Consider the following 21,775-nt stretch of genomic DNA (forward strand, 5'->3'; position numbering starts at 1 on the left):
TAATTCTTCTATTATTCCTATGTTTAGTTTACTCACTAAGTAAATTAACTAAAGTTATTTTTAAATTTAAATTTAATTTAATCTTAAGATAATGTTTCACTTATTTATATATTGGATTTTAAATATATTTTTAATAGATATTAACTATTCAATATATTTTTCCACATTAAAAATTGAATATCACGAGTATAAATAAAATACTAAAAGGTAAATAAAAAATTCAACTCAAATTTTTAAAGTTTTATCAGATGAGATTTACGTTATTTTAATATAAATTCTTTGACGGTACGTAACTTAGACGCGTTGAAGGCACTAAGATAAACACGACCAACGTTGAAATCTGATGCTTTTTCCTGCACTCTTGCCACCTTTTTTTTGCACTATTAAGCTTCGCCCCACTTCACATAAAGAGATAACAACACTTTCATTTTTGAAATATTTTCCTTTCTCTGAACATAAATGGCAGCCAGCTAGTAGCACCACACAACCATGAACAAACCCACTTTGCTTCGTTTTCAGCTTATTTGACTCAAATCCAGCAAAGTGTCATGGAGTAATGATGAGTTGACAATGCATGGAATGGAACCTTTACTTATAAGCATCATTAACATTATTGTTCCATGTTAGAGACCCACTAAATTATGTCATATAAATAATTGATTATAATGTTCACTAATTGTAAATATTTATTTCATAAAATAAATGTATTGTGCTTTTTATGTGTTCTTGTAAATATTTATTTTCAAAAAATATGTTTTCTTTATTTTGATAAGAAAAAATATTTCTAACTTTTTAAACAAGTAATTGTTTTTTTTTCTCATTCCAAGCTTGTCGAATCACGTCTCGTTAAAATATCATCATAAGTATTATCTCTTTTGAGATTTGGTTGGTCATGATTTTATTCTTAAAAACCATCTCGAAAAATATAAAGAGTAATGAGTTTTTAAGTTTACTTATGTACTTTTATTTTATATGAACATAATTAAATTTTTTAATTATTGGTAATCATATTTGTTAAAATGATGCTTATATATCTATACATAAACAATGAAGTTAAGTAAAATTAATTAAAATATGTGTTTACACTTAAATATAATATTTTTTTATCTATAAACTTAGTTTAGAAATAATATTTAACAAACAAAATTGTTGACAATTGCTATAAAATAACAAAAATGGCAAATTAAAATAGAATAAGAGATAAAGTCCAAAATAAAATACGAAAAAATTGAAAAAAAAAAGTCAACTAGACAAATTAAATCACATGTACTCATTTTGTATCTCCTTCTCAATTTTTCTAATAATTTTTTTCCGGTCACTTATTATAATATATAAATATTAAATAGAATCAACAATATTAATTCACGTGACAAAATATTGTTAAAGAAAAAAAAGATAACCTTACTTTTAAGCGCTAGATAACTTATATAAGTATTGATCTCAAATATATCTTTATAGTTGCTGTGAGTTTCAAAAGGTTTCAAAGATATTTTTTGTTGTGTCCCAGAGTTCTAGGTTATAGACTTATAAGATTTCAATTACCAAAGTTGAAATTTCTTAAACTTACATAGGATCAAAATGTATCAAAGATAATTTTTTCTGTACTATTTTATACCTCTCTAAATATTATCGAATATTTTGTTTCCTTTTTTCCTTCTAATTGTCGTTTTTGTTTTGCAAATTGTGATAAAAAAAAACTATATAAATGTAATTTCTCACTTTAGAAAACATAGCTCAAAAGTAAAAGATGAAACACTACATATCTACACTTTCCCCTTTTCAGTTGCTATTACTCATTTTCCATCATTATGTCTAATGTAATAATATAACACACCTCCTTCGTATAATTACATTAATCACGTTGAATATGTGTGTGCGAGCATTTGAGTATTTTAAGAATATAAATAATTACATTATTCTTAGAAACACATTAAAAATATCCTTAAAGAATTACCTCTTTCTACTATTTTTCCATAATTTAAAGCTTAATAAAATCAAATAATTTAATAAATACTTCACATAAATGATATGGTAAAAAAATAAAAAATAAAAATACCCTTCAATAGTTTCACTCCTAGACAGCCTTGGGTGTTTTATGCCCTTCCAAAATTTTGAATCCTAATTTACCTAACCCTATAGTTTTATTTGTGAACACTAATTACCTCAAGATTAAACCCAACACATATTAATCTATAATGTATGTATATTAGCAACTTAGTGAACTTCAAAAACGCATAGACTTCAATAAAGAAAAAAAAGTGTTATAATTTTTAGTGTTATATATCAACTTAACACTACTTTTTTAGACTTTAACCTACAATTATACTAATTTAATAAAAAAAATTCCCTGATTTAACTGAGGTGTCGTGGTCTTCAAAAGAAATTTAGGGTATTATGTTTCTCCATTATGAATAAGTGATCATTGATTTTTCATGTTATCACAATATTAATGATAATTATGAAGTTTGAGAAGACCTTTTAATGATCGTGTAATGTTTGTATGTGTTATAATTGACATATTAGTTTAAATATGAGATTAACCAACAATTATACTAATTAAATCAAAATATTGTACTAATTTAACCCACATGTGAAAAGTCTATAGACCTATACTTCTTAAGGTGTTTATAATTTTTCATAACTTTTTTCATAGAATCTTCAGAAAAGTAATAAAAATTAGTGCAAGAGAAGTGATTAGGCCATGAACAGGAGCTTAAATATGTGGAACTGTAACAAGGGTGCCAGCTTTTCCCAACTATAGAAAGCTTCTCTTGCTGGGCCACATTACAAACTAAGTTCAACTCACACCAAGTATTGTGTGTGTATCTATCTATATATATACCTTGTTGTTTCATCAAGATGCTGTACAAAACCCTTTTTGAAGTCTTTGAAGACTGTGATCATGGCTAATTTGCTGACACTGCTTTTTTATGTGGAGATGATAGTGGCGAGTGGTTTCAGTTTGGGAGCAAGTGGCTTGAACATGAACTACTACTTGTTGAGTTGCCCTTTGGCTGACCTTATTGTTAAGAACACAGTCAACAGAGCTCTGCAGAATGATCCCACTCTAGCAGCAGGGCTTGTTAGAATGCACTTCCATGACTGTTTCATAGAGGTTCATTTTCTCTCTTTTCTCTTGTATACAAAAACCACTCCTTCATCTATCAGAAATTTTAATGTAGTCTCAAACTATATATATATATAGTGAATAATTTCTCCATATTGACATCTATATATTGATGCAACAAAGTGGTAAAAGAAATTGTCAGAGATCAAATACAAGAATTAGCATTTGTTTCTTCACTTGCAGTTCAAACTTTTGAAATGTTGATCCATGACAGAATATTAGAGTCTGTGAGATGCTGATGTCTAAGTTGGTACTTATCTACCACTGTTCTAATGAAAGAAAGATGTTATTCTTCATAGCATACAGCAGTTGATGGGTTAGTTCAAGTCCAAGGCTCTTCTGTGAGAGCTTATGCTGACTAAAGATGCAATTTTTAAAAACATTTGTGTTTTTTATACAAGTTTTTAAATGTTAATATGCTGTTGCTTCATGCCAAAGAAGGAACAGAGGAGATAGATATGATTAAAGTAGTAATACAAAAAGCTAAGATACTTATGAAAACAGATGTACGTTAAAATTAAAAACTATACATTAGCTTAGCTTTTAACTATTATTCATGAATATGAGTTATACTTCAAAAGGGTTTATTTTTGTCTACTAGGGATGTGATGGTTCAGTTCTGATCGACTCCACTAAGGACAACACAGCAGAAAAAGATTCACCAGCAAATTTGAGCTTGAGGGGCTATGAAGTAATAGACGATATCAAGGAAGCGCTAGAAAATCAATGCCCAGGAGTCGTTTCATGTGCTGACATTCTTGCTATGGCTGCTAGAGATGCAGTTTTCTTTGTGAGATCAAACTACCACATTTTTCATTTTGTGTTCGTGATTTTCCATTTCCTTTCTGGGTCTAACAGTAATGAATTTGAAAATTTCATATGACATAAGTCTTAAAAAATGAAGTTAGACTTAAGTTTATCTTTTAAGATGATATCAGAGTAATCAGAAACCTATTTTTCATAGATTTATTGCTTGTTGATTCTACCGTGCCACAGTTGAAGCATCATTAATATGTGAAGTAAGATAAATTTTAGAGCATATATTCTGATTAAATTCTTAATTGTGTAGGCAGGGGGTCCTGTGTATGACATACCAAAAGGTAGGAAGGATGGAACAAGGTCCAAAATTGAGGATACCATCAATCTTCCTGCACCCATTTTCAATGCTTCTCAGCTCATCAAGGTGTTTGGGCAACGCGGGTTTTCAGCAAAAGACATGGTGGCTCTCTCAGGTAAAATATGATACGCCTGTGTTTTAGCTACTTTACTGTGTGTTGAATAATTTCAAGAGAATATAGACTTAACCGTGCACGCCATGTGTTTGAACAATAGATTCTGACTCATTTCCAAATCAGTAAGCACTAATTAAAGTTTGAGAACGTGGTTAATGGTTCATGATTTGTGCAGGAGCTCACACATTAGGAGTGGCAAGGTGTTCTTCGTTTAAGCAGAGACTTACCCCACTGGATCCATCTTTGGACTCACAATTTGCGAAGACGCTCTCCAAGACATGCAGTGCTGGTGACAGTGCAGAGCAACCCTTTGACTCCACCAGGAACGATTTCGACAACCTATACTTCAACGCTCTGGTCTCAAACAACGGTGTTCTCACATCAGACCAAACGTTGTACACTACCCCACAAACCAGGAACATTGTGAACTCTTATGCAATGAACCAAGCCTTGTTCTTCTTGGATTTTCAACAGGCGATGGTGAAGATGAGCAAGCTCGATGTCAAAGAAGGGTCCAAAGCGGAAGTTCGAAAAAATTGCCATAAAATAAACTGAACTTTTGTTGTGGGGGCTTTGGTTGCATGTGTTTTGAAGTTCCATGTCGCTAAAAATAAGGTCACCTTATAAGCTGGTTATAAATGGGTTGAATTAGACTTAAATCCACTTCTTACCGATAACATAGAATGGGAAATGTGTCATGTTCAGTTGATTTGAGAAACTAAGAGAATTTGTCATTCATTGGTGAAACATGAAGTTGATGGTTCTTTAATCACGAAGTCATGGAGAATATGACACTATCGTTATTCAACATAGTTCTAATTAAAATATAAAAGTCACTTGTCATTGTATTATCATTATATATTAATAAAAAGGTTCACAAAATTTTACATTGTTTAAAGACATAAGCAAAATAAAACAACAGGTTATGAGTCATGTCGCTAAGATAATAACAATATAACAATAATGTCACCTACTTAATGAAAAAAAAAATTACTGAATAAAAAAAGTATAAAATTTCAGAACTTAATAGATTAAAAAATTAATATACACAACATTACTATAGACTTAAAATTTAATTAAATTTTGTTTTTAATATTGAGTTCTTTAGAAGAGTGTCTTTCTTTGAATGTGTTTTTATTGGATTTTATTGAGATGGTTTTGAGGTGGATACGAGATTCTCGTAGTTAAGTATCAATTAAATATTGAGTTAATAACTTTTTTTTTATGGAGTGTTGTATTTATAAGTTTTTTAGTCTATAAATTAATTTTATTATATGTTTGAGATATTATAATCAATTATTATGTCATAATAATACCTTAAAAATATCAGATAATAAATTATTATATAATAATATATTGAATATATAATAAAATAACGATATTAAAAATAAATATATTAGAGATATTTCATAATATTTTGAAAATATATGATAAGTTATTATATCATGACATATTGTTTATAAATATCTTTAAGATATTTTATAATACATTAGATATATAATATAATAAAGATAACAAATTATTACATAATAAGATATTATTTGTGAATATACTAGAAATATTTCATATGTATTATATTGGGGGTATGCAAATAAAGTAATTTTGATTCCTATATTTTATATTTGTTTTTAATTTTTTTAATAAAAGAAAAGCTAAAACATCATTATACATTTTTTTAAGATTATATTAAATAACTATTAATTTTTTTTTTGGTAACTATTGTTTACTATTACCCTTTTCAATCTCATAAAACCACTACTTGTCATCCTTATTTTCTCCCAATATCATTGAGTAATATTCAAGGGAAAAATAAATGATAAATAATTGAAGTGAAAACTAACGAAAATTAATTAGTATTTTATCGCAATGAAAAATAATAAGAAATAACTCAATTTAAATATCTAAAAATAGTGAGACCAAAATTCTGAATTTATAAGATATAAACAATCAAAACTATAATTATTTTTGAAGTAATTATTTATTTCTTCAACAATCCACTTACTTCGGATATTTGAAATTGTATCGTACCTAGTGGAGACCGAACGGTTAACATTAAGCATCGTTCGGTCCATCCAATCAGGACCGTTCGATTCATCCGCTACAGTCAACAAAGTCAAAGATTGGGTCGTAATTGGACCAGCGTATAAGTTATTGGGCAAATAGTCGAGCAGATGATAAAATAATCAAAGGAGAATAAAATAATGAAGAATATCTCATTGAAGATCTGATTAAAGATATTGATAAGCGGTTCTGTTTATATTTTATTAGGCTTGTGATAACTTATAAATACAAGGCCAAGACTAAAAGTAAGGTACGTTCCACTTACGTTCAACTCACACTTCATAACACCCAAACATTCAATAGTGATAATCCTTCACTAAATACTCAACTAAGGATCAAGGTTTTTCAAATTCACGCCTAACTTGAGTGTCGGAGTATCTTTTGCAGGTACCTCCGCCCCTCTGTCAAGAAGGCAACCGTATGGCTCCCACTGAAGACCGAGCAGTCGTAGAAGAGCGAGCAGTTAAGACTGAAGAAAGGCAAGCTGCTCAGGCGATCCCAACTTTCGGAAGGAAGGAAGACATGTCAGAAGGTACGTCTCTCGGTCCCACAAAATCCCTACCGAAACATTTTGATTGGGCCCATAGCGCTAATCAGCTGCTTCAAATGGTATATGGACCAACACTTTAGTTGTTATTGGACCAAAGGTCCAACATAAATTAAAATAATCAGAGATATCTGATTAAAGATATTCATAAAGTTGTTTATGAGCAACCGCCCGAATTTTAAGGTACCTCTCTCACTGAAGACCGAGCAATTGTAAAAGAGCGAGCGACTAAAACTAAAGAAAGGCAAGCAACTCAGGCAATCCTAGTTTTCGGATGGAAAATACGTCAGAAAGGTAAGTCTCTCGATCCTACAAAATCCCTACCGAAACAGAAACGTAAAATAAGATTACATATAAATGAAGTTTAATATAAATCGCATAAAATTATACAGTTGTTTGAAATTATAAGCAATATATTTTTAGTTTTGAAATAAAGTAGTAACAAAAAAATGTTCAAAAGTGGAGATGTATATTTGACATATGAGTGTTCCAAAAATATATTTGTAAATTTAATTTATTTGGAAAACTAAACACAAATTCACATATAATTTTAGAAACTAAAAATATAAATAAAAATATTATTTGATTTAAACTATAAGTTATTTTTCTATTACAGTTACAATATGTGTTTTTTCAATATTTTTTGATTGTATTCAAAATAGTTTTTAAATGATTTTGTAAATGTATTTATTTTTTCTAAAATGAAAATACATGTGATGAAAGAAAAACATAAACAGATAGAAAAATAGGGCCCAATTTTTGGCCCAAGTCCTAAGGTATCTTCATAATCACATAGAAAACAGAACAGAGAGAAAGCTGCTACATGAGCTTGGTTTCAGTGAAGTGGAGTCGTTGTTGTGATATCTCCATCGAAATTCCACACAATTTCTGAAAATCTAAGCAACTTCACCACTTAGTTACCGTTTGTTCCCATAACCACAGATCCACCGTTTTGTTTTTTCATTCTATTTTTCCGTTTTCCCGAAAAAGTGTGGGAAAACAATGGAAACGATGAACAAAGCCTTCGAGAAAGTGAAGATAATGGTGGGAATGGACGTCGAAGACGAAGAGCAGCAAGCTGCAGCATTGGAAAACAGCAGCTCATTCGCCTTTGTGGACGATTTCAACCGCAACTGCACCTTGTCCACCACACAGGTTTCTACTTCGCTCCATTTCTGTTCCAATTGGCAAATTGAATGTGGTAATCGTTTCGTTTCTGAGAAAATAGAATAATACGCAGTGATGAGATAGAAAGGAAGAGAAAATTTGAGTGTGTGGTTGATTCGGTAGGCGAAACGGAGGTGCTAGGTTTTGAACGTGGATCTGATCCTTAATTGTGGTTTTTACATTGCTATATTTTATAATTTGATTTTCCTTTATTATAATTTTCCAAGTTCTGGTGTTTTAATCTGATTAACTGTTGACAGATCAGAAACTTGTGTAGTTGGTGTGTTAGACTGGATGATAGGTTGGTAAAATGTTTTTTTATCTCAGTGTTAGATGAGGAAAGCTACTCCATATTAACATAATTCTGACAATAGCTATGCCTGCACATCAGACCCAAATTTACTGTCCCATGTGGATTTCTCTTAATGGAGATCTTATAATAATAGTAATGTAAAAAGTGATAAATCGTGTACCCACGCGTATCATGAATCCATATTTTTACTGCATACCTGATAACTATGAACTACCCTAAGTGGAACAAGTCAAGTCACCTAGAGATTTATTTGTCCCCCTCTCGATTTACAATGTTTTTAAGGAAAGTTAGCAAAATATTGCCGCGTCGGAATATTTTTAAATTTTAACCTCGAATTGGCGAGGTGCACGGGTATTGGAATAAATGTATAGAGAGTTGCATGGGCTGTGGTCATCACTTTTTTTGTTTTTGCATACTGGTAGTTATCATTGTTATCAATAATGGATTATAGAAAATGGAAGAGAGCCAGTCCGGGCTTTCAATAGCATGCCATAGCGGCAAGGCTTGCCCTGCACTCTACAGGGCCGGCCATAGCAGAGCGGTTTGGTGTAGAAGCCATAGCAGACTAAAGAGCATTCATAGTGACAGTGTACATACTCCAAAAGAGCTATCTGAGCAGAGACCTTAGGGCCTTTCTAGGGGGTCATTTTTTGGATTTCAGTTTCCGAAAGTGAAATCTATAATCCACTATATCATATAGTAGATAGTGTTGCAAACAAATTGTGGAAGTCACATGGCTGTTGTATATAAGATATATTATATATCAACTAAATATGTATAAAAATTAGTTGTATGCAAATAAAAGGTGTATAAAAATTGGCTTAATATGAAATTGTTAACTCAAAACTTCAGTTGTCTGGAGACTTTCGGGAACTGCAAGAGGATGTAGGATAAATTTTGCTACTGTGGGTGCCATAGCAAGCATAACAGCGGGTGGAATTGCAATTTCATATCCGAGGACTTCTGCAATGCTGTAACACTCTAGTGGCTATTTAACAACACAATTTTTACAATGTTACTCAATCCACAGATGACATGGGATTGGGAAATCAAATCAAGAGAAAACATGCAGATAATATTTTCTAATAGAAATTAACATTGTAGATTTTTTTATTGTTGGTTGGAAATAACTTATACTGGCATTAAGGTGGTAAGTGAGAGTTGAGTATGATTCACTGATGGATTGCAGGAATAACTGAATGTCTTTGCAAAATATTCATAGAAGGGTGATGTAAAATAAATATTTGTTGGAAGATGAATTTGGATGCCTGAAATACACTTTATTTGGATCGGAATTTTTATGGATTGTCTTATTTGAACTGAATTACAGCGATATTGTACAACTTTTAGGTTCATTTGTGCTCTAAGATGTGACTTGGTATTAAAATATGCAGTCTATAGAGGTACCATGTTATTAGGTTCCTCAGTTTAAATTCTCAATACACTAATTGTGAAATTCCTATTATATAATGTTGCCTTTTGTTTCAAACAATGGTGAGGACCCAGAACTACATGATGATGTTAGATTGGTTTTTGTAATTCACAAACTCAAATCAAACATTGGACATTGGGGAGCATGATGATATTCTCTCTCTCTCTCTCTCTATATATATATATATATATATATATAATATCTTTTTGTAATTGTTCCATTCGTGTTACCGGTAATTGTTGGGGGTTGGCTGGTTGGTTAGTAATTGGGGAATATAGAAAAGGTCTGGAGTATCAGTTTTACTTCATGTTTTTGTAAGGTCTGATTAACTCCAGTGATTAGGGCTATTCTGCTATTTTCCGCATCTCTATAGTTTCTACCCTCTACATCTCCCTTTTCTCCTATATGTTTGATTCTTTTACTAAACCGTGTGCATCAATCGCCTCATATTTCCTTATTTACCCAAACTTCTATCATGTTGAAATGTTCATTTGATTCATCTAACAGGTTTCTATTTGTAAATTGTCTTTCACAGTTTAACTAATAAGCTCTCTGTCTGTGACCAGAGACTATATGGTTTTGCCATATGCTTTGCTGCTGGATTAACTTGTACACTATTGGTAAGTTTGACATTATGATTTTTCTTGTTAAATAAGTGAAGCATATATGCTAGTGCTTCAGTTCAAAGTGGAAATATTAATATTAAGCTTGAATCTTTCATAGAATATGGCCAAACCCAATTCTGAAAGGCAGCCCAAAAAAAGGCCCGTACACTACCAGTGTGGGCTCATGTATGCACCTTATACCCCTGTGAATGTTGATAATGTTTCTATGTCCAGTATAACTGTAACATTGGACCAATAGAGTCAAAACCCAAGGCAGCAACAATGCCATTGAAATGTGTTCACCATTATATTATAGTTATAGAGAATAAGCAAGAAACTCCTATTCTTTTGGCTTCTTTTACTTAAATCAACAACTGATAATGAGGGTAATGGCTTCTCTTGCCTTTTTTATGAAAATTTGATGGGAATATAGTTCTTTTCACTTCCTTTCTGAAAACTTGACTTACAACTGTTACTCTTTCTACTTTAATGTATAATAACTCATTTATTTTGACAGACAAGAATAAGCACTAATAAATGACATTTCTCTCTCCCATGTTACAGTCTATGCTTGTTTTCTTCAAGCCAATCAAGTTTGCAATAGCATTTACTCTTGGTAATTTGCTTTCACTTGGAAGGTATGTTCTGTTTTAGAGCTGTATAATTACATTATGATGCAGACTTGCTTATACTCTGGAATTTAATGTATTAGAAATGAGGATACACTTAAACTGTTTCTAGTTCACAGGTTTCAAATATTATGCTTTTATAAGTAATGGAAAATGTTTTTTCTTTCTTTCCTTTGCAAAAGGGGGTGTGGGAGCAGACGATAAGGTTTCTTTACTCTTTATATCACTGTACACAGCACTAATCCTATGAACCTCAAATTAGTACTTTTTCTACCTGATAGGCTATTTTGTTATTGGGCTCTCTTTGTGGACTTGAGTCCAAAAGAATAATCATTAAAATCCATTAAGTAATACAGGAAACTGGAACTTAACCCACAGATCGCTGAGTGAAGTGAGAAATGGGGCATTACAGTGACTAGGTCAGTTCTTCAAGGTTGCCTAGCTTCCTCCTGAGTCTCACTGTTCTTGCTGATTCTTGCTTGCCTTCTGCTCATTCTATGTCTTGGTTTAGTAACCTTTGCAAACTTCAGACCTTCCTTACTCTTCCTCTACACTTTATCCCATCTGTATGTCTAGTCTATTCAAAGAAATCCCCCCTGCATATTCTATTTTATCTCACCTTTGTTACTCATGATTGTCCTTAATCACTTCCTTTCTTTCCTCTTCACCTAGGCTCTTGTTATTATTGAGTATCTATCACAATTCTTAAAATAGAGACTTTCATGGTTTAATTTCTGTTCTTATGGATGAAGAGCACCAAGTATTAGGAAGTCATTCTAATAAAATAGATGTTAGATGTTTTGAATTCTTACTTTGTATTAAACAAATTTCGACAACTAATATAGAACTACTTTCTTAAGGCTAGGATATCAATATGAAAATAAGCAAGACCGATTTGCATAATCTCATTCTGGACTTCAATTTCTTTTTTCTTTCTTTTAGATGGGTGACGTAACACTTACTATTATGTGCATTTGATGTCTTCATTATATATACAAAAGTTATGATTTAGACATTATTTTTTGCTGTAAGTAGCTAGATTGATCTGTGGGCCAGATTACTAGTATTAAGTGATCATTTTTCCATAGATGCAATCATCGATATTTAAATTTTATTTATCTCTATTTAAACTAAAAATGGCTAAATAGTTTGAAGTTCAAAAGTTATGAATGAATTCATATGTTTTATTGTTTCATCGTACTCTTACAAGTGTTTATTCATATATTTTTAAGACATCTATATTATATTTCCACTAAAAGAAATATTGATTTCTTAAATTGCTATTGTAGTAAGTGAGAGTATTCTTTTTGTGATAAATATTTTTTGAATATGTACTGATATTTATTCTTATCAGTTATCTCGATATGTTTGCTTTATCAATGCGTTCGATACTCAGTTGATGGAAAGTTGATTGGTACTGAAATTTGAGAATTGTACTCATGCAAGAGAAACTTGTCGATACGATCGAGAAACTTGTTGTGCCTAAATCAAAAGGCAAAGATGATGTTGAGTCTTCTAGCACTTAAAAGAAGTACTTAGAGGATTACACATGAATGCAAAATGCATCATCTTAGCATCAATGAGTTTAGAACTCTAGAGACAACATGAGGACATGGATCCATTTGCTATCATTGATCATCTTAAGAAGATGTTTGGTTCACAAAGTAGGCAATCAAATACCAGCTATCTAAGACCCTGTTTAGGTCAACACAATAGGTCCAAATTGTGTGGAAATGCTAAAGGTGGAACTGCATGTTCTGAACATGATTAGTCATATAGAACAACTTGAGAAGTTGGATCGCAAACTTGGGAAGGAATTATCCCAAGATTTGATTATGTAATCACCCCCTAACACATTCTCATAGTTCATTGTTAATTTTAACATGAACAAGATGGATGGCAAGTTGCATGACATGTTGAAATTGTTGGTTGACTATCAGAATTAGGTTGATTCTAGTAAGAACCAAGGATCTGTCTTGGTGATTGGAAAATCTAACAAGAAAATGGGCATAGGCAAGTACAAGCCTAAAAAGAAACCTTCTGTAGCTAAGGTTTGTGTGACCAAGCCTAAGCTCAAGAAAGGCGGTGTTGGGAAAAGTTATGCTTTAACTGCATTTGATACTCGCCAATGGAAAGTTGGTTGTGACAACTTTATGGATTGATATCAAAATCTGAAAATTAATCTACGCAGCAAAAAGATAGGGACACTCCTTCTTCATAAACTCTTCTAACTCTCAAGTCATTTCTTGTGTAGCTTCATTCCAAAGCACCTTCATTGTGCGAATATCCTTTCCTAGCAATGTCTTGGTTTGCACGTCCAACAATCTTACTGGTCCAGTATCCAATATTAAGTCCTCCTTGACTTGAATGTCATCAACCTCCGATACATGAAAAGGATCTGAGACATACTTCCTCAACTGAGATACATGGAAGACATTATGCAAGTTTCCCAACTAAGGTGGTAGTGCTATCTCATAGGCTACTGGACCAATCCTCCTGAATACTTGATATGGTCCTAGAAACTTTAGTGACAACTTTCTTGACTTGATAGCCCTCTCAACTCTTGTTGTTGGTGTTACTCGCAAAAACACATGATCTCCAACTTCAAACTATAGAGGTCTCTTCCTCTTATCCGCATAAGACTTTTGCCTGCTTCGAGTTGCCTTCATCTTCTTTTCAATCAACTTCACCTTGTCGGTAGTCTGTTGCAACAGCTCAGGGCCTACTGTCACTGATTCTCCATCCTGAAACCAACACAATGGCATTTGACATCTCCTTTTACACAAAGCTTTAACAAAAAACGAAAATTGTTGTTTTGAAGCTCTGTATAGAAAGAGATGTCGAATGCCATTGTGTTGGTTTCAGGATGGAGAATTAGTAGTAGTAGGCCCTGAGCTGTTGTAGCAAACTATCGACAAGGTGAAGTTGATTGAAGAGAAGATGAGGGCAACTTGGAACATGCAAAATTCTTACACGGATTTGAGGAGGAGACCTCTATAATTTGAATTTGGAGATCATGTGTTTTTGCAAGTAACACCAACGACAAGAGTTGGGAGGGCTATCAAGTCAAGAAAGTTGTCACTAAAGTTTCTAGGACCATATCAAGTGCTCAGGAGGATTGGTCCAATAGCCTATGAGATAGCATTACCACCTTAGTTTGGGAACTTGCATAATGTCTTCCATGTATCTCAGTTGAGGAAGTATGTTAGAGATCCTTTTCATGTATTGGAGGTTGATGACATTCAAGTTAAGAAGGACTTAACCTTGGATGCTGGACTAGTACAGTTGTTGGACATGCAAACCTAGATGTTGCGAGAAAAGGATATTCGCACTGTGAAGGTGCTTTGGAATGAAACTACACAAGAGATGAGTTAGAAGAGTTTATGAAGAAAGAGTATCCCTACCTTTTCGCTGAGTAGATCAATTTTGATATCAGTCCATGATGTTGTCACCAACTTTCCATTGGCGAGTATCAAATGTAGTTGAAGCATACATATCTAGATATTTAATAAGAATAAACAGGTCAGTACATATTCAAAAAATATTTATCACAAATAAGAATATACTCCCACTTACTACTATAGCAATTTAAGAAATCAATATTTCTTTTAGTGGTAATATAATATAAAGGTCTTAAAAATATATGAATAAACATTTGTAAGGGTATGATGAAACAATAAAATATATGATTCTATTCATAATTTTGCAACTTCAAACTATTTACTCATTTTTAATTTAAAATTCTAAACTTGTAAGAGTATGATGAAAAATAAAATGTAAATATAAAAAATATCTAAAGCAAAAGAGGTATATATTCTTACAATAGAGATAACATTTAAATATCGATGAATGTATGTATGGGAAAATGATCCCCTCAATACTAGTAATATGGACCACAGATTGGCCTAGCCACTTACAGAAAAAAACTAATGTTAAAATCATAACTTCTATATATACATGTAAGAAATCATATGTTCATAATATTGAGTGTTACATCACCCCGTTAAAAGAAAGAAAGAGGAAACTAAGTCCAAAACTAGATTTTTCAAATATATTATATGAATATAATATATGAAACACCTTTTCAATGATGTTCTGTTTACTTTAAATGCTAAGTGGAAATCTTTTTTATGACAGCACAGCATTCCTGATAGGTCCTAAGAGGCAAGTGACAATGATGCTTGATCCTGTTCGTATATATGCAACTTCCATATACATTGCAAGTATGATAATCGCCTTGTTTTGTGCTCTGTATGTAAGTCAACATGTAATTGTCTTTTCTTCCTTTTATTTAATCACACAAAAAAAATCCTATCTTTTACTAGCTTATTGTCTCGCTATTTTGCATTAAACAGGTCCATAACAAGTTACTGACATTTCTTGCACTTATTTTGGAGTTTGGGGCACTTGTTTGGTACGTCTCAAATTTTCCCTTGTCTTCCATATAACCTGAAGTGTGCTGTATGCGCAGATTAAGTTACTATACCATAAATCTGATGTGGCATAAAGTAGTATGCCTATTGTAGGGAAAACTATGAAGATAAATTCAATTGTATAATGTATATGCTCCAAAGAGACAGGCTGTATGTCCACCGATAAGCCCCAAAGCAATAAAGTTTGAATTGTTATGGAATCAGTTAGCGGAGCCACGAACTGATAATGAATACTGAAAAGAGATATAAATTAATGCTTAAAAGAGCCCCAAACCTATTTAGTGAATGTGTATGTTTTAGTTTGAAATGGTTCGAGTGTTTTGTAGCGTGATAGGGACTGTGTTGATAGGGGTAAAAATAAGATTAAAGGGGAAATTTGGCCACAGTGCCTTTCTAGTTAGGCAGAAGAATGGGAATTGGAAATAAACTAAGCACAGTTCCCATTCGAAACTTCAATTGTGATTAATTCAGTGATGAGTAGTTCTGAGGCAGACATTATGATGTGTAGATGGTGCAGCTTCGTTTTTGCACTAGAACCTGACAAACTGGCTTCAAGCTGGGTCAACTCTGTGAATAGCAACAGTTTTCATAAATCAACTAGCCTTTAGTTGGCTGATGTGGCAATATCTGATGCGACCACATCTTTACTAAAGCTACACATATTAGCCATCAAAAGTGAGAAACCAAGGAATGAAGCTAACACCCAAATAATAAAAGGAATGAGCTTCTACCACCACTACACCAATGTGCTTTATCATTTTCTGTTTGGTATAAATTACCGTATACTTGAGAGTTATTTTTTAAAATAAGCGAGAATTAAGCATTTAATTTATATCTCTTTTCAGTATTTATTGTCATATAATAGTTTGACTACTCAGATAGATAATTGTGTTGGTAGTAGATTAGAATTAAATCCGTACTTTGAAGTTTGAACTATATAAATCTTGTTATTAATAAAAGCTTATATCTACATTGTAAAACTAAAAGCACTTTCTTTCATTTGAAGTATTAATGATATCAATGTCAATATTTGCATAATTTGATATCTCTTCAAGAATGCAATAATACTATTTATCCTGTTGTGACTGACATGTATCCAGTCCTGTATATCTGACATTCTTCTATGTTCTGATATATGATTGGCAGGTATAGTTTGAGCTACATCCCTTTTGCGAGGTCCATGGTTTCAAAGATCATGGCTTCATGCTTTGACACTGAATTTTAGGCTATAAACTCAAAAGATTGTGGCATTGTCGGTCAAACTCACTTCATTGACACCCTCAATATCCCTTGAAGTCCTAAAGAAAAGGGTTTCTGCCGCTGAAATACAGTTATGAATTATGATTTTCTTTATTGTCTGCTCTTTCCTTTGGTGGAGTCTTGTACAGGTTCTACCAGATTGTTAGACTTAAAATGTTGTGCATTTGTATTATGTTGTCAATGAGCTAATGTAAAGATTTTCGTTTCTCTCAGCTCTGTCCTCTCACTCTTTGACAAATAACAGAAAGATCATAATGGGATAATACGTGGTGCAGGCATAAAACATACTGCAGTGTATATTCTTTATTGAATGGGCAACCGTGTATATATACAATAGAGGAAGAGAGAGAAAAGTAAAATAACAGAAAAGCACTAGAAGCTTCCATACAGAAAACTTGAGCCCAAAACTAATCCAAAGACTAATTATGGTTAAGACCCCCCCTCAAGCTGGGAATAAAGATTGAACATTCCCAGCTTGGTACGAAGAGTGGAAAACAAAGAAGGAGACAAGGACTTGGTGAAGATATCTGCAAGCTGGTGAGAAGAAGATACAAGTAGTAACTTCACCAATCCAGATTGAACCTTTTCACGGACTAAGTGGTAGTCAATATCTATGTGTTTGGTGTGCTCATGGAACACTGGATTGGCTGCAATCTGGAGGGCAGATTGATTATCAGAGTAGAGAAGAGCAGGTTGCTTGAAAGAGATGCTTAAATTAGTTAGCAGATAAGTCAACCATTGAAGTTCACATGTGGTGGTAGCAAGGGCACGATATTCAGCCTTGGAGGAGCTGCGAGAAACTGTAGGTTGCTTTTTAGAATGCCATGAAACAAGAGAGTCTCCAAGATACACAGAAAAACCTGTAACGGAACGGCGAGTGTCGAGACATCCCGCCCAGTCAGAGTCACTAAATGCCAGTTGGAGAGAACTTTTAGCTGCAAAAAATAGACCGAAACCAGGGGCTTGCTTTAGATATCGTAAAATACGAAAGGCTGCTTGAGAATGTGCGGATGTAGGAGTTGACATGAATTGGCTGAGATGATGTACGACATAGGAGATGTCAGGTTGAGTGGTAGTTAAATAAATTAATCTCCCAAGAAGACGACGATATGAGGAAGAATCAGGAAGCGGTTGGAAAGTCTAGCAGTGTAATCCATTGGCGTGGCAACAGGGCGAGAAGCTAGCATACCACAGCCTGTCAAAATATCAAGGGTGTACTTTCGTTGAGAGAGATGAATTCCAGTGCTGTTTCGGGCAACTTCTAGACCCAAAAAGTAACGAAGATTGCCAAGGTTCTTTATTTTAAAAGCATGATCAAGGAGGGCTGTAACAGATTCAATCTCTACAATATTGTTGCCGGCAAGGACAATATCATCAACATACACAAGAATAGCTGTAGTGGAAGATTCAAAAATCTTCAAAAATAGAGAATGATCAGAAGCAGATTGTTTATATCCATGTTGAAAAGAAAAGAAGAAAGTTTCACAAACCATTGTCGGCTGGCTTACTTCAAGCCATAAATTGATCGTTGAAGTTTACACACTTGGTTGAGGAAAGAAGGATTGATTTCCGGAGGTAGAGTCATGTAAACTTCTTCATCTAATTCACCATGAAGAAAAGCGTTATTTACATCCAGTTGTTGTAAGTGTCAATTTAAAATTGCAGCTAAAGCCAAAAGTAGTCGAACTGTAGTGAGTTTTGCCACAGGGGACAAAGTGGCAATATAATCCAAGCCTTCCATTTGAGTGTATCCCTTAGCTACAAGACGAGCTTTGTAACGTTCAATGCTGCCATCTGTATGATACTTGATTTTATAAATCCATCGGCAACCGATGACATATTTATTGGGTGGTAGAGTCGTGCAGTCCAAGTATTATTCAAGTTTAAAGCCTCCAATTCATCTTGCATGACCTTTTTCGAGCAATCATATTTGATAGCATCAACATAGGAATGTGGTTTGGTGGTTGTGGAAATAGAAGAAATAAATGACTGAAAATTGTTAGAAAGGTGAGAATAAGAAAGATGATCTTGAATGGGATAATGCATACCTGGATGAAGATTGGTAGAAGTTGATGTGAAAGAATGATGTTAATCTTGCAGATAAGAGGGAGGATGATGAGCAAGATCATGTGTAGTAGATGGATAAGGACTAAAATCATGAGAGAGTGAAGTATTGTCAAATGGAGTTGGTGAGACACTAGGAATATTATAATCAGTGGATGAGAGGTGAAGGAATGGAAAGTGATCCTCATAAAAGTATACATTGCGTGAGATAACAATGCTACGATTATGAAGATTATAGGCAAGGTATCCTTTTGTAGTATGTGGGATTCCAAGGAAAACACAAGGATGAGCTCGTGGTTCTAATTTCTTACGATGGACAGTAAATGTAGAAATGTAGCACAAACATCCAAACACTTTGAGTGTAGAGATATCACATGTATGACCATAAAGTTTTTGAAAAGGAGTGTTATTATTGGGAAATGGTGTTTGGATGATATTGATCAAATAAGTGGCATGCAAAAGTGCATAATTCCAAAAACATGCAGGTAAATTTGAATGAAAAAGTATAGCACAAGTAACATTAAGTAAATGTTGATGTTTGCGCTCCATAATTCCATTTTGCTGTGGAGTTTCTATACATGAGGTTTGATGTATTATTCCTTTAGATGTGAAAAATTCATGCATAGAGAACTCAACACCATTATCTGTGCGAATGATTTGAACATGAGTTAAATTGGTTTTCAACAAAAGCAATGAAATTAACAATGAGTTGGCGAGTCTCTGCTTTATAGGTCATGAGAAAAATCCATGTGAAATGTGTATTATCATCCACAATTGTGAGAAAAAATTTGTGACCATGCATGGAGGGGGTGGAGTAAGGTCCCCATATATCCATATGCAAAAGAGAAAAAGGTTTTTGAGCATGTGAATGACTTGTTTGGAAATGGAAGTTTGCGTTGCTTTGCATAATGACAAGAATTACAAATGAAATTTTCATTTATGGTCAAAAAAGGATATATCTTCTTCGTAGTATGTAAACGAGTGTTTGATAAATGTCCAAGGCGAAAATGCCAAAGATCAATAGGCAAAACATTACAATCAGGATGTACTACAGAAGAATGGATATGGGGAAAATTAAAATTCTGAGGAACAAGTTGATATAGGTCATTCTTCACATCAACTGAACCAATCTTCATCTTGGTTTTTGCATCCTGTATGAGACAAGAGTTAGCTGTGAAAAGAATCTGATACGGTGTATTCAAGACCAATTTTGATAGAGAAATCAAATTGAATGTGAATGAAGGAACATATAAAACATCAATAAGATAAAATGTGGAAGTAAGGTGAACAATGCCAGCATGAGTGGCAGTAAACGATGACCACTAGGAAGGTTAACAGTAATAGAAGCAATGACATGATATGAAGTGAAAAATTGTAAAGAATTAGAAACATGGTCTGTGGCTCCTAAATCAAGGATACACGGAGTTGCGTAGAGTGTGTGTTGTGCAAATTATGGATGGGATACTACCTGAAGGATGTGATGTGTGTGTAGAAGAGGAAATTGAACTAATGTGATTAACATGTGCAGAATTTGATGCTGAAGCAGTATGAGATGGTTGCTGAATCAAGGCCAATAAAGCTTGATATTGCTGAGGAGTAAACCGAATTTCTGAATCCTCTGAACCAGTATGTTGTTCCTTTTCAGCAACTGGTGCTTTAGTGAGTGAGACACTATTAGCATAAGAGAATTTGGTATTAAAGAAATAGTGACCGGGAGGATATCCATGCTTCTTATAGCAAACTTCAATAGTATGACCGGTCTTTCCATAATATGAGCAAATTTTTCCACGAGTGGGGGCACTTTTATTGTTCTTAAAATCAGAATGATTTGGGAAGTCGTGTTTGCGATAACAAGTACTCTTAGTGTGACCAGATCGTCCACAAAAGGTACAAGTAGAAGCAGTGGTGGCAGGGGCATTAACAACATTTACAGAATTCTGCTTTGTCTCTGCATGAAAAATGTCAGGAATAGAATATTGTCTTTTCTACTGGGCTACATATGAGAAGATTTTGTTAATTGGAGGTAAAGGATCCATCAACAAAACATGAGAGCGAACATTAGCATACTGATCATTTAAACCACGAAGAAAATGCATAGCTTGATCTTCCAATTTTCATTGAGCAAGAGTTGAAGGCAGTTTACAAGTACATTGTGCACCATAAATGCAAATCGGATTTGGCCGAAAATTTTCCAGTTCATCCCAAATAACCCTAAGCTGAGTAAAATAACCGGTGACAGTGAAATCACCTTGTTTTAGAGAAAAGGCTTCAAGCTGAAGAGCTGAAATGCAAAGAAGATCACCCTGCAAGTACCGAGACTTGAGATCACGCCAAATTTCTTCGGCACAGTCCATCCAAAGGATGCTTTGCCTGATAGATGAAGAAACAGAATGTACGAGCGAGGAGACCACCATGTTATTGCAGCGCTTCCAAGCTCCAGAAAGACGATCAGATGCTAATGGCTGTGGGGTACTTCCATCAATGAGCTCCACTTTGTTCTTGGCACTAAGAGCATTGATCATAGATATGCTCCAAGAATGGTAATTTTTTGAATCAAGTAACGGGGAGACTAAGGGAATTGCAGGATTTTCATTTGGATGAAGATATAAAAAATGATGAACGTTAAAAGAGGGATCTATTTCATCACCCATGGCAGCAAAAGCAAATAAGGGTGATGGAGAAGAAGAAGACCGTTAGGCTCTAGATACCATGACAAATAACAAAAAAATCATAATGAAATAATACGTGATACAGACAGAAAACATACTACACTGTATAACCGTGTATATATACAATAGAGGAAGAGAGAGACAAGTAAAATGAGAGAAAAGTAAAATAACAGAAAAGCACTATAAGCATCCACAGAGAAAACGTGAGCCCAAAACTAATCCAAAAACTAATCCAA

General features: G+C 33.5%; 2 protein-coding genes across 2 annotated transcripts; both read left to right on the forward strand.

Annotated features, from left to right (window-relative positions):
- Positions 1-2,820: 2,820 nt before the first annotated feature.
- Positions 2,821-5,135, forward strand: LOC108344790 (peroxidase 47). Its single transcript, XM_017583287.2, has 4 exons — positions 2,821-3,115; positions 3,729-3,917; positions 4,197-4,359; positions 4,535-5,135. The coding sequence occupies exons 1-4, from the start codon at positions 2,903-2,905 to the stop codon at positions 4,912-4,914; spliced, it is 945 nt and encodes a 314-aa protein (XP_017438776.1). The 5' UTR covers positions 2,821-2,902; the 3' UTR covers positions 4,915-5,135.
- Positions 5,136-7,760: 2,625 nt separating this feature from the next.
- LOC108343804 (uncharacterized) lies at positions 7,761-17,018 on the forward strand. The gene is made up of 6 exons (XM_017582193.2): positions 7,761-8,122; positions 10,446-10,499; positions 11,049-11,122; positions 15,251-15,368; positions 15,469-15,527; positions 16,693-17,018. The coding sequence occupies exons 1-6, from the start codon at positions 7,970-7,972 to the stop codon at positions 16,769-16,771; spliced, it is 537 nt and encodes a 178-aa protein (XP_017437682.1). The 5' UTR covers positions 7,761-7,969; the 3' UTR covers positions 16,772-17,018.
- The last annotated feature ends 4,757 nt before the right edge of the window (positions 17,019-21,775 follow it).

Source organism: Vigna angularis, chromosome 8 (assembly GCF_016808095.1).
Source record: "Vigna angularis cultivar LongXiaoDou No.4 chromosome 8, ASM1680809v1, whole genome shotgun sequence".
NCBI lineage: Eukaryota > Viridiplantae > Streptophyta > Magnoliopsida > Fabales > Fabaceae > Vigna > Vigna angularis.

Coding starts and splice junctions, on each gene's coding strand:
- LOC108343804 (XM_017582193.2), top strand. CDS start 7,970: ATGGAAACGATGAACAAAGCCTTCGAGAAAGTGAAGATAATGGTGGGA. Junction 11,123..15,250: donor AATTTGCTTTCACTTGGAAG/GTATGTTCTGTT, acceptor TTTTTATGACAG/CACAGCATTCCTGATAGGTC. Junction 15,369..15,468: donor CCTTGTTTTGTGCTCTGTAT/GTAAGTCAACAT, acceptor TGCATTAAACAG/GTCCATAACAAGTTACTGAC.
- LOC108344790 (XM_017583287.2), top strand. CDS start 2,903: ATGGCTAATTTGCTGACACTGCTTTTTTATGTGGAGATGATAGTGGCG. Junction 3,116..3,728: donor TCCATGACTGTTTCATAGAG/GTTCATTTTCTC, acceptor TTTGTCTACTAG/GGATGTGATGGTTCAGTTCT. Junction 3,918..4,196: donor CTAGAGATGCAGTTTTCTTT/GTGAGATCAAAC, acceptor TTAATTGTGTAG/GCAGGGGGTCCTGTGTATGA.